This window comes from Channa argus, chromosome 18 (assembly GCF_033026475.1).
Source record: "Channa argus isolate prfri chromosome 18, Channa argus male v1.0, whole genome shotgun sequence".
Classification (NCBI taxonomy): Eukaryota; Metazoa; Chordata; class Actinopteri; order Anabantiformes; family Channidae; genus Channa; species Channa argus.
In genome coordinates, this window is record NC_090214.1 from 1533977 (window position 1) to 1547164 (window position 13188).

General features: G+C 43.3%; 3 protein-coding genes across 4 annotated transcripts; 1 reads left to right on the top strand and 2 right to left on the bottom strand.

Moving 5' to 3' along the window:
• Positions 1-48: 48 nt before the first annotated feature.
• LOC137104208 (gasdermin-E-like) lies at positions 49-6952 on the top strand. The gene is made up of 11 exons (XM_067485134.1): positions 49-155; positions 491-689; positions 1136-1340; positions 2779-2944; positions 3123-3216; positions 3435-3476; positions 3545-3607; positions 3730-3857; positions 4593-4722; positions 5476-5546; positions 5636-6952. The coding sequence occupies exons 2-11, from the start codon at positions 491-493 to the stop codon at positions 5855-5857; spliced, it is 1320 nt and encodes a 439-aa protein (XP_067341235.1). The 5' UTR covers positions 49-155; the 3' UTR covers positions 5858-6952.
• A 941-nt stretch (positions 6953-7893) lies between these two features.
• LOC137104206 (uncharacterized) lies at positions 7894-9436 on the bottom strand. Of its 2 annotated transcripts, none has more exons than XM_067485132.1 (2): positions 9337-9436; positions 7894-9203 (listed from the first exon to the last, which is right to left on the bottom strand). In XM_067485132.1, exon 2 carries the CDS (start codon positions 9160-9162, stop codon positions 8251-8253), a length of 912 nt encoding a protein of 303 aa, XP_067341233.1. In that variant the 5' UTR covers positions 9163-9203; positions 9337-9436; the 3' UTR covers positions 7894-8250. The 2 variants fall into 2 exon arrangements, with proteins under 2 accessions (XP_067341233.1, XP_067341234.1); XM_067485133.1 differs by having other exon boundaries at positions 7894-9200; positions 9337-9428.
• Positions 9437-11330: 1894 nt separating this feature from the next.
• LOC137104211 (uncharacterized) lies at positions 11331-12490 on the bottom strand. Its single transcript, XM_067485135.1, has 2 exons — positions 12321-12490; positions 11331-12237 (listed from the first exon to the last, which is right to left on the bottom strand). Exon 2 carries the CDS (start codon positions 12187-12189, stop codon positions 11491-11493), a length of 699 nt encoding a protein of 232 aa, XP_067341236.1. The 5' UTR covers positions 12190-12237; positions 12321-12490; the 3' UTR covers positions 11331-11490.
• Between the last annotated feature and the right edge of the window lie 698 nt (positions 12491-13188).

The following is a 13188-nucleotide window of genomic DNA, read 5'->3' on the forward strand; positions in this document are numbered from 1 at the left end:
AGGCGTAGGGTTTCACAATTCCAGTTCCTGGTTTGATCTGATGACAAACCACAGTTACAGAAGTGAAACCCACATCGTGCAGCAGCAGTCGCTGCGTTTTTACAGAAACACTTTTCCAGAAACTTTTCCATCGTGCAGCAGTGAGTGCGAACAAGGTAAGTTTCATTTCAGATGAGTTCATGTTTCATAGAAGTGATGTGAATGTGAAAGGAAGTAACCTGGCATCAGCTGGTGTCCATCACATTCAGCTTTTTTTATTCACACAGTACAGTCAAACTTCCAGTCCTGCTCTGATCAGCGATTTCAGTTTCTCAAGCTGCTGTGAAAATAAATTACATCTGTAAAGTTTATTTATTTATACATGTAAATGTACATGTGTTACTATAGTTCTGTGACTCGTTGTACTCTACACACCCTGAAGTACATTTACTCTTCTCTGGGTCTTGTAACAAAACTGTGACTGAGGTGACTGGTGTGTGTTTTTGCCCAGATGTTTGCAGCGACAGCTAAGGCGCTTGTGAAAAGTCTCGGCGCTCAGGGCGACCTCATCTATAATGGAAATGCTAATGAAAGAATTGAGATGCTGACTCTGGTCAAAGTCAGACAGAGGACTTTCTGGCCAATTATCACATACTCTATCACCAACCAATCACTGCTCGAACTTCTGGAGGAAGCAGACGTGTCTCCAGGTGTGTATTCAAATGCAGCTTTCAATGACATGAATTTAGATATTCAGGGTCAATGAGTGACTTGATGTTTATCGAATGAATGAATTAATGCTTTTATTTATGTGTCATAGACCTAAAGTTGCTGAGCTCACATGGGTTCACAAGATGATGGTAACTATACCTTCAGAGGCAAAGAGAAAAATTACAAAAATCCATCAACTACTAGCTACAAATCATGCAATTCAAACAGTAATTTAAAACTGTCTATTGTCGGGTGGCATGTTAAGAAACCGATCCCATAATTCCAACATGTCACCTCACCTCACATGGCTTCCATCCCTTATCACCACTTACTGACAGTTTGGCCTTTTTATTTTTTCTGAGTAAAAGTAGCTTAAAATAGAAATACCTCAGTAAAGTAGCAGTACCTCAAAAACTAGTTACTTACTACTTCTCTTCTGCACCAGAATATTCAGTGGATGTTTTGATGGAAGACTTTAAAATCCTGAAAGCTGTTGGTGGGAGAGGTGCCGCAGAGGCCAAAGGACCTTATGTCAGACTGGACTTAGGTAACGTCCAACTGTCTATGGACACAATGGACAAAGTGTCGTCCATCACGCTGAAGAAAAAGACAGTGGACGTTGACAAACTGAGAACGAGATGCAATGATAAGTATGTTTGTCTGTGTTTGTGAGGCTTCTACTTTTTCTTTTCTGTTTCTAATACAAACATTTCCTCATTATTACCCTCCCCCTCCCCTCACTGTGCTCCTAATATTTACCAGTATACATAAGAAGGAAAATACTAAATACGGTGTGAGAGTTTGGGGAAGTCCACAGGCTCATCAGATGACCCCCTTTCTCATTACCCAGTTTAATGCTGAGTTTACCACATGATGAGAAGAAGGATCCATAGTGTCTTCCAGTGTCCTACAACTTCTTTACCTACAGATTCACACTCAACACAGTGTCACTTTACTATCTCACCTTAATAATCTGTGCTCGGCAAACAGCGTGTTGGCCAAGCCATCAAACATCTCAAACGTTCTTTCTAACCAGCCAGTATCCAACCCCCTGTTAGCACCACCAACACCAGCATGTAGGCCTCAACCCAACAGTCCTCCTGTGCTAATATAGCCCCACCAGTCAGTTTAGAGTATTGTCCATAGTACTTATATGAACCTTCTTATTTTTCTCCTACTCACACACAGTTTTTCTTTTCCATGTTTATTCCCTGGAACTAGCTCCGCCCATCTTTTTACTGCCTTCTTTAGGCTCCACCCATTTATACCTCACTTAGTTAACCAATTAAAAACAAACTTTCCAACAAGTCCTGTACAGCCAAGCTGCACTGGACAGACCTTGTCTCTCAAACCTGGCTGCCTCTGCTGCCAGCTCTGTGGGTCAACCTTTTCAGCCTGTCCTCATTCCTGAGGCATCAAAAAGTGGCCCTTTTTCCAGTGCTCTTTCGTTACATGTTGATGCTTGGGCTACTCCTATGTGTCGGTGATCTGAGCTTTCAGTGTAGTACAATGGAAAACCAGACACTTCAGTTTTTGATGCCCAAAGCAATGACGTAGTATATAAAGTGAAAAAGTCTCATAGGGAGGTGGACAGGACTATGGCAGTGCAACAAGATACAGGATTTTCCACAAGAAACCCGGGTTTGACTCGGTTTTTTTGTGCCTAAGCCTGAGCCATGTTGTCTCCTAGCAGAATGTAACCCTGAAAATGTTTTTTCTAACCCTAACGCAGTTTTTGTAGGTACAGTATTTGATGTCCCTTGGCATTAAATTGATGCGCTCCTGAAGTGTCTAATTGTGATACTAAAAGATACCTGTGGCATCAATATGAGACGCAAATGGATGTAAAAGAGTGAAACAATATCATACGCATCATTATCTGACACTGTGGGACGAGATTGTGTTGTTTCTTCCGAATCTTCTCAGGGAGCTGGATGTGTTGCTATGTGTTGGCTATGTGCTGAGTTCCTAAGCTCTTACTGTCTTAAAAATGTTTCTTAATAAATGTTTCTTGTTTTTCGCCTTTCACTCATCACAAACTTATAATAAGTTTTGTTCAACCGTCTTTCTACCTGTGTGTGTCCTCAGGAAGCTGAATAAGAAGATCCTGGACATGTTGAAAGTGAGGGAGACAGAGAAGTTGGCTTTTGTTGACCAGACCGTCTACAACACCATCCCTGTGAATTTTTCTGGCAAATGTAAACATGACGGCTGCATCTCAGTGTGTAAAATGTTCTTTAAGTTCAGAGTGTCGGTGAGTGTTTGCGTCCTAATAACCTCAGTATCATACACAGTGTTTGGTTGAGACTGGAACAGAGCAGAACATTAGAACCATTTATTTCTGAAAAGTAAAAACATGACATGACAAGTGACAAGTCTTAGAAGGGTACAATGGTGAAAGCTGAGAGGATCTGGTCTCTGTGGGTCATCAGGGGGTCAAGAAGCAGGAGATGAGCTTCACTGTGCCAGAAGAGTCAATATTCGCCTACAGCCTCATGCAGATAACAACTGAGGACGGGACACTGGGTGAGAACACCTCTCGTCTCGCTCTGGATCAGGACAAAACATGTTTCCAAACATGAGCTGGTTAGGGAGGTGAAATCATTCTGAGAATATGTTCTGCTCTTATAAAAAACTGTTTGGTCTTGTCTTCTGGTGTCAACACAAAGGCTTGTGACTCCAGGTTCTGATCAGCTTAGTTCTAGGTGGAGCCAGGGTCGGTAACATCTTCTCCTTTTGTTCAGGAATCATGCCCAAAATCAAAGAAGTGAGGCAGTACAACCCAGGTATGTAGTTAGCTTTGTTTTTTTCTCTGCTGTTCCACTCCATCAAACTGATGTGTGCTCTGTGGTAGGATGGTGGAGCATCAGCACAGATGAAGGGAAGCCCTGTCAGACTCTACAGGAAGTGGCCAAAGGTGAGTTTGTGTCTTTGGCGCTTTGGAAAGGTTTTGTAAAACAGTTTGACAGTAAACCAGGTTCTCGGGAATCGTGTGTTGGGTGGAAGGACTGTCCTCACATTATGACATGTTTCCTGCAGAGATACAGTTGAAAGAGCAACTCCTGCAGCCGCTGGCAGACCTTCCTGAGTCGACTCGTCATGATCTGCAGGAAACTCTCCAAGAGCTTCTGAAGGACAGATGTGCTCTGGCTCTGCTGGAGGAAATAGTAAGATGAGTGTAAAAGGTTTCAGAAAACAGATCCTGCAGTTTGACATGTACCAACTGTAAAACACGGTGATAAAGTGGTGATGACCGGGTTTGTTTTGCAGCCACAGGATCTGGACACCTCACAGTCATTGAGTCCACAATGAATCCCTCTTACCAGAGGATTCTAGAGACAAATGTGAGACCATCTATCTAAAAACTAAATCTTGGTCCAAACTGGGTCATAATAAAGGACAAAGATCCAAAGGAGACCAGTAAATCTGAATGGCTGAAAAATAGAATCCAGGTTTTGGAATGGACTAGTCAAAATCCAGACCTTGAAACAGTTGCTGTGGTGGAACATTAAGAGAACTGTGGATAAGAAAATACCCCAAAACCTCAACCAACTAAAGCAATTTTGTGAAGAAGAATGGACCAGAATTCCTCCATGAGGATGTGAGAGACTGATAAAGTCAAACAGGAAACGATGACATCAAGTTATTGATGATAAAAGTTGCACCTACAAACTACTGAATTATGGGGGAAATGTGTGTTTTTGGCTTCATTTTAGTGAAATAAATACTGGTGTTAGATGCTGTTGTTCACTGAGGTTTTATATTTATTTTACCTGCTGCACAAAACAATAGAAGAAGAAGACGGCTACTAACTTTTGCACATGACTGTAGAGTACTGAACTTTAATGATCTAAAGTGTGTGACATGGACACGGTTCTAATGTCCCTCCTCTCCATCCTCAGTGGGACCAGGGCAGCACAGGAGAGTCTGACTGTCCACAGTCTGTCTCTTCATTCATGGAGCTTCTGAAAACCTCCAACACCTCCACCTCTCAGAAGGATGCAGTTCACCTGCTGATCAGCGCCTTGGACAGTGAGTCAACCCAGCTCAAACTGTGCAGTTTAACTACATTTCCCAGCAGCTTAGGGGCAGATCAACGCTTGTGACAGTGTCACGTTGAAAAGTGTTAAATCGAATATCTACAATTTCTTACCTCACAACAAAGCTTACAAGCTGCAGCTCAATTTGTAGAACTGACATTCAAGAAACAGGGTCAGTGGTTTGACTCACTTCCTCCTGACGGCATCAGGCACTGCCACTGCTGTATGAATGGGTGAATGTGAAGCAACACTGTAAAGAACTTTTGATAAAAGCTCTGTATAACCACATCTCACTTCTTCTTTCTGACTGATTCAGAGACAAAACTGAACCATTTGTCTCTGAATCAGAATCAGCTTTTGTATCTTTGCTCTGCAGCTCTACCTGATGATCTACCTACAGATCAACGCTTGTCACAGTGTCACGTTGAAAAGTGTTTGAAATCTCAACTCAAGTAAATAAATGTTTTCAGACTGTTAGCTTTCACTTCAGGTAGTTATTAGACCATTTTCAGACCATTTTAATTGAATATTTAAAACGTCTTCCCTTAAAACAAAGATTACTGGGGAGGCAGAGTAGTTGTGTGAGGTTTCTGTGCAGGATCCTCACACAACTACTCTGCCTCAGATAAATAATAAAACTGCTGTAAAAGCAGAAGAAGTGCAACATGTGAGCAGAATCAACAGGAGACAAAACTGAACCATTTGTCTCTGAATCAGAATCAGCTTTTGTATCTTTGCTCTGCAGCTCTACCTGATGATCTACCTGAACTTCTGACCTCCTGCAGTCCTGAAACACTGAGGGTTCTCAACCAGCTGGTTGGTGCATTCACTCACCTACATCACCATGGTTACAGGGAGGAGGACGAGGATGGTAGCGTGCTGTAATAATGTCTCTGTGTCTACAGGTGGACAGACTGAAGGGGGACGGTCAGACCAAACTCCCAGAGTCCCTGCCTCAGGGGGAGGAGCTCCGCTGGGTGGTGGAGCTCCTCTGTTCCACCAATCAGATGCTGGAAGACCTGAGTGACCAGTGGGACAGACCAGAGTTCCCACCTGGAGTCATGCTGGAGGTCCTGAGCCTCGTGGTTCGGGGACTCAGCTTGATGCAGCCCAGGACTGACTCATGAAGTCGTCTGTTCAGAGACTGTCTTCCTGTAAAGGACAGCTCTGTAGGACAAACAGACGCAAGACTTAATACAAGCTCACCTGTCGAGACGTCTTATAGAGAAGGAAGAGGGTGGTTGATGCATCAACAAAGCAGAGGACTTTCCCACAGCAGCTGGACTTTGAGGCCAAAGTGAAACAATGTTGTGTTGTTGTTGTCACATGACAAACGTTACGTTAAGCTCTGACATTTTTCCTGAGCGCAACCATCTTCAGTTAGTGTCTAAATGCAACCAAACTGCTACGTCTGCACAGTTGGGATCCAGTGTTTGTATGTGTTTACATTTATGCAGCCACTGCTGCGTAAATCAGCTCTCAGACCTACAATGGAATAAATCCAAATTTCAAACATATCAATAAAGTTTGTTCAGATTCAATATAACACTCGCTGTCTTCTGCAGCCGATGTTCTAAAACAGCCAGGACATTAAAAAGCGACTCAGAACATTCTGTAGTTTCTGCATTTATGTCCTGGAAACAGTTCAGGTCAGAAAAAGCTAATATTTGAGCTGAAAGTGAAACGTCTTCCTTTCTCCACTTCCTGTCTCTTCTGCGGTTTAACATTTTGCCATCTGTGAATCATGTGACAGCTTTCATACACACTGAACCACAAATCATATCAGAGTCTGAGAAGCAGAGGAACAGCCTTCAGTACAAAGTCACAGAATATTCCTGATGTGTGGAGATATGAAGCTCAGGTTCTACAGTGAAAACCTGAGCTTCTTAATGTGAACGTACATGAACCACGATGCTGCTTGTCTGAGTTAAACTTCGAGCTACTTAACTTTCACTTGTTTTAATATGAATTTGACGCTTTTTCTGCTTTTTTTGGTAAATGGAACAGTTTTTAAAAGATGTGGGACATTGTGTAAAATTGTGTAAAATATCAAAAAGAAAATGCAATGATTTGCAAATTTGTACCCATTTTTAATTTAGATGTTACAACTGTGACATTTACATTTTTTTTTAATTTGCTCACATTGGCTTTGATGCCGCAACACGTTTCAGATAAGTTGGGACAGGGGCGACAAAGGACTGGAAAAACTGCGTAAGGCTCAACATGGTGCCGGCGTTAACTTCAAAATGAGCAAATGATCATTTCTCACCATTTGACTTTGACTTTCTTGGTTGTATTTACAATCATAAATCGCTTTATTCTCTTTTTAGTTATTTTGCACCGCGTCCCAACTATTCTGAAAACGTGCTTAGAAACTGTGAGGATGCTGGAACTTTCCTCCATCGCCCAGACTTTTTCAATTTGTTGAGCCTCCTCGGATTTTCCCCATCAGCACCATCTTCTGCTCACACTCTGAAGTGATGCAGACACATTAAACCTAAGTCAGTGTTATCTCAGGTGAAGAGCTCCATTCATGTCACTGCTGCTCTGAGATGGTCTTTCAGACTGTTTCCTGTCTGAGAATATTTCTTCTTTCTTGCTCCGCCGTTTCCTGCGACCTTTCTGCTTTTCTTCTGCCCGTTTGCCAGGTTATGAGCGACCTCCATCAGATCCGTCGCAGCAGGCTGCCTGTGTCCCAGTGTTGGGGAGCAACTAGGGACATGGAGCTGCTGTCTCGTCACCACATCGTCTTTCTTTGCCGCTCAGAGATCAGCTCTAACGTGACTGACGAGGACAGTTTGTTTACTACAGGTCCCACCTGAGGACACAGCTACAGGCAGTAGACGCTGATCAGTTCTGAGGGCTGTTGACGTTACGCTGCTATTTTTAGGACTTTTCAGCTTTGTGTCAGTTATGTTTTCCAGCTGCTGGTTAACATGTGAAGACAGTGGACCAGTGTGTCGGACTGTTTGTGCCCGTGCAGACAACCTGCAGAGTGAGGCTGAAGCTGCAGCTCCATCTGCTGGATGGATGGATGATCTTGTCCTTTCTGGACATGTTATAGACCAAATAACACAGCAAGGCCTAAAATATATCATCTACACTGTAAATAAATCTCATCTGAGCTTCTCTCCTTCCTCAGTTAGTAAAATCAGAGCTGCTGTTCAAATAATGAGACTCTTTACTTCATAAATACCACAAACACAAGTAAAACTCCTGAAATAAAAATCCCGTTTATATTATCACCGTCACGTTGTTCTTTTTTTTTTTTTTTTTAATCATGATTGGCGCATAAAAATTTACACTGTGTGAATTTCGTTTACAACCATTAACCTTCGGTCAAATATTAATCAGCTAAATCACATTAGACACAGATTCTGCTGTGAAACACTGAACACACTCACTTTTTGATGATTACACTCTTACATAATATATCAGCTGTATTTAACAGGATCTGAAAACCACCACCTGCTCCCTCAGTATGAAGCTTTCACTCTGTTGAATTCAGATTTTCTCTCCACTATCTGGACTCGGTTCGGTTCTCTTTGTCCTGTTGCTGCAGGATGAGTGGAGACATCTCAGAGACGTTCTCATTGTTGGTTTCTAACCCAGTGTGGAGATTCTCTGTCTGTGTGCCTCCTCCAATCAGATGATTTCCACCAGCTGAATCCAGAGTTGAGTTTCCTTGGTCTTTCTTGGGGTTGTGGTCAGTGTTTGGGTTCAGCTCGATCTGTTGAGAGACGTCTTGTTGCTGCAGAATTAGCGGGGACGACTCAGAGCTGATCTCAGAGCTGCTGCCACACTCAGTGCTTCCTCTGAACTCCTCCAGTTGTGTCTTTATGTCTTGAAACTCTCCAAACACCATGGGGCACTGGCCTGTGAGCTCTTTGACCCCGTCTGCAGTTCTGAGCATCTCTGTAGACTCGAACAGCTTCACTAAGTTGCTCTTCAGGCTGCTGACGTCGCACGTCTCGGCTTTGTCCGATTCTCTCTGGAGATCTTCACACACCTTCAGGATTTCTTCCAGCTCGTGCTGCAGACGATTAACAATCTTCAAGAACTGTTTGATTTGTTTCAGACACTCTTCCTCTGTTCTGAACTGTTTGATTTTGAATCCAAACAGAGCACCACCTGCAGCCGCAGAAGTCAGTGCTGCTGTTATTGCGAAGCCCAAACCCCCGGCGAAGGGAACTGCTATTCCAGCTCCGATTGTGACTCCTGCGCTAACAGCTCCCGTGTAGCAGCTCCTCTTGGATTTCGTGTGCAGCTTTTTGATTTGAATGGCCATGTCCTTAATCTCATCGAGCAGATCTCTCATCCTGGCCTCTTTTTTGTCCCAGAGTCTAATGAATGAAGCTGCCTGATGGGAGAGTTCCTCACTAACCTCACGTGGAGTCACACTGCTGCATCCGTTTGCTGCACTCGAGTCCATTTTCAGGAAGTGTTGAGTAGTTTCTTCTGCACAATTGGCTGCTGAGAGTCAAAGACACATCAGAAACAAGCAGAAAATGACTTTCTAATCTGCTCTCACATCAGACGTCCGCATGTTTGTTTAAAACATGTTAAAAGTTTTTTTCTTTTTCTGAAATGATGTGCTCGTTCTTACCTGTCTGCAAAAGCAAAGTGAGGTCGAGCAGCACCGAGTCTTCACTGAGCCCTCTCCCGTCATCCAATCAGGAGAGAGGACAGCTCACCTGCTCGTGCTGTCAGCTTCTGTTTCAGCTCAGGTTGCAGAAATGTATAAATACATTGAAGGTTTACAAAAGAAGCTTGAAATAGTGGGACGTTGTTTGCACTGAAAACATTTACTGTGGGTTTGTGAGCCCGGAGCCTCGTCTTTGCCCTGTTCAGGGACAAACCTCAGTGCTGCAGTCAGTAGCCAAATAACTGAAAATGTGACGACTAAACTGTGTCCAGTGGAGGACTAAGGACACAGAACCTGAAGCATAGACCAGTAGCAGAACACCTGTGTCTCTCTCACGTTAGAAGCTGAAACTGAATGTCCTCTAGGTTAATTGTGGGACAACGATAACAACTTCGGGTCGAGACCCCACCCCAGCAGGTTAGACTAGACTAGGTTAGAAGAAAATAGGACAGAATTTTACCCTCCAGCCTAAACAGCTGTGGCCCAATGGTCATTTTCCCTTTTTACCCCAATGACACAATGTGCTGAGAAGTTTCCTAATTTCATTTACTGCAACATGCAAGTGGAAATGCTTGTGAAACTGTTTTCCCCCAACACACGAACACGGAGGCCTGAAGTGGACGGTGGAGGATTTCCAGGTACAGGTGCAGAAAAACTAACAACATCCTGGGCTTTCTCTCTTTCCCTGAAACGGTAGGATTTCATGTGGGACGATAACAAAGCCGCCACGCTTCCTGCGGCCTGAGGAGGAGGAACAGCGCAGAGATTCAGCCTAAGGTCTAGACGGGAGCGTGGACGACAACGTTCAACAAGTCGCTGCTGCTTCTAACTGGGACTTTACTGTTGTACAGCTTGTACAAAGTAAACAAGGCTTAGATTCACAAACGTTCACACTGAAGTCTGGCTCAGAAATAACTGATCCATGTGACAACCTTAGAGCTGTCACATGACTGACAGGTCACTCTGTGATTGGACAGATGCATTATGTGTCATGCATCATCAGAGCTGCATGGACCTGGATTTCAGTCTGAACCTTACTGAACCTGATCTGGATATATTTATAGAAATCATAAACATTATTTATAGCTCACCAAGAAATAAAAAGGAGCAGAAATAGTCAGACTGGAAATAAGCATGTACTTATATTTGTATCATAAATAGTAGCAGAGAAGCAGGAAGAAGAACAATACTGGACAACAATCAGCAGGACACAAACTCAACATGTATCTGGTTTTACAATCCTGCAGTTTTTACCAAGGTTCAGACTGATACACACTGTAAAAATCCACACTACAGTTTGAAGTTTTACTTCAAAGGTAACTGTTCCAAATAAGTGACATTTTATCACAAACTCTGCAGGTAGTTTGACAAAAACTAAAACAAAAAGATCACTTAGAGATGAAATAGCCATTTTTAAGAGTTCAGTTGTTGCACTTATTGGAGACATAAACACATTTCTTGTCATGAAAGTTGATATTTTGAAACACTGGCTGCAGGTGTCCTGACTGACAAATCCTGTGTTGGAACAGACTCGCTGCCAACTCAGACATTATTAGACTTAGAGAAAAGAATCCATAGCAAATTCAGAAATCCCAATTGTTTATTTGCTGTATGATTTAATTCTTCAAAAAGATTTTTAACAACAAAAGAGCTGGAGCCAAGATTGTTGGACTTTGCAGCTGCTGATGACACTGATTTGGGGGGGGGGGGGGGGGTCTGTTTCGAGTTTTTGCTAAAATCACCGATGCACCGATATGAACTCATCAGCTGGTCAGATGTTTTTTACGCAAACATCTTCGAGCAGTCTGATTCTCACATTTCAATCAGAAAACGTAATGATTCCCTCAGTCATTTGTTTTTTAGAAAGAATATCAGTGTTCAAAAAAACGAGAGAGAATCAAGAGGAAAGTGCATTTAGACTTATTTTAATAGAAGTATTCAAAACGCAACATAAATCCTTTGAAAAAGTCCAATATTTATTCATTTGATGATCAGATTATTACCATTCATACACAGGTCATGACAGCAAAGTAAATAAATTGTTTCCTGTTCGTCTGTGACACTTAAAACACCTTCACTGATATTTCACATCTCTGAAAAACACCACCACCGCCATCAGTCACGCGTCTGGAGAGTCTGCACGTTCTCGGCCTCTCCTCTTCCTCGGAGCTCCTCCTCCAGGCTCCTCTTCACGTTCCTGAACTGATCGAACACGTTCTCACACTGATCGCTCAGCTCTGTGACACAGCCCGCAGTGATGGAGCCTCTGAGCTTGGCGACAGTGAGGAACTGCTGCAGGACGTTGGTCCTCAGGCTGAAGACGCTCTCCGTCTCGGCTCCAGATGATTCCCTCTGCACATCCTCACACAGACGCTGGATGTTTTCCAGCTCACTCTGCAGCAGAGTAACAATATCCAGGAATTCCTTAATCTTCTTCACAAGTTCTTCTTCTGTGGTTGACGTTTTTGCTCTGAAAGCGAACACAGCAGCAGCTGCAGCTACGTAACCTGCTGCTGCCGACGCTGCTAAGCTCAAGCCTCCACTGACCTGCGCTATTAACACAGCCAGGGCTGCTCCAACACCCACCGCCGCCGAAAACACTCCTAAAACGCTGCACTTCTCTGAGCGACTCTGCAAACGTTGCAGTTTAGCAGAGATGTCCTGCAGGTCATCCACGACCTGCCTCATCCTGAGCTCGTTGCTGTCGCACAGTTTGATGAATAAAGCTGCATGATGAGACACGTCTGCTGGTAAAGCAGAAAAGTCGGCTTGATGCTCCCTTGTCCATCTCTTCCGTACACTGGAGTCCATCATCACAGAGTTGAGGAGTTTGATGAACAGGTTTTACTGTCCAGGATGATTCTGTGAAGGGACACAAAGACACATCGTCATACATGGACTGAGATCAGCTGTTGTCACGTTTCTCACACTGAACATTTTCTTACCTCAGTATAAAAATGTTTCAGCGTCTCTGCTGAGGACTTTCCCTGCTTGGCGTCAGTTTTAGGAAACGATTTTCGGCTGGAGAAGCCGTGTGAGGCTGAACAGGTGGAGCCCACTGAGCACTAGTCCTCTCAGCCAATCAGCAGAGAGAACAGCTCACCTGTCCCTGCTGTCAGCTCCCATCAGCCAATAGGAGAAGACACAAAGACTGAAGTTTACAGAAAAGTAAAAATACATTCAGTTTGTTTGCAGTAAAAACATCAGCTGCAGGTTTGGCAGGACACCACTGAACATCTCCACAGCTGATCGGTCGGAACTCGTTTTGCTTGTAATCAGAAATAGCTGTAACAAACCCAGAATGTAACTGAGAACCTGGGTTCTCCCAGACCCACAGAAAAAACGGATTTAAAGCGTGAGGCAGCAGTTCAACGTGATTCTCTCTCTGATAGTGAGGAAAGAACAGTTTCAGGGACAAATACAACATTCGTTAGTTTCATAATGTTAATACTGGCTGCAGTGCAGAAACGCTGCATCACGAATTGGAAAACGTACTTAAGTAAAAGTAGTTATAGTATTAATAGTATTAGCTGTAAACTATCTTAACAACAAAATACTCATTATGCAGAATCGTCATATTACTGGATTATAAATGTGACATATTAATGTGGAAGCATCAGCGATGTGTCAGCAGGTAAAGCCGGAGCTGATTTTCTCACTTCTCCCACAAAAACACATTAGTCTGATTTAACAATCTGCAAAGTGACCGAAGCTATCAGAGACATGGAGGGAGGACAAGAGGACGTAGAATCCAAGAACTACTTACTTATGAGCAATACTTAAACAAATCTACTTGGTTACTTTCCACTTCTG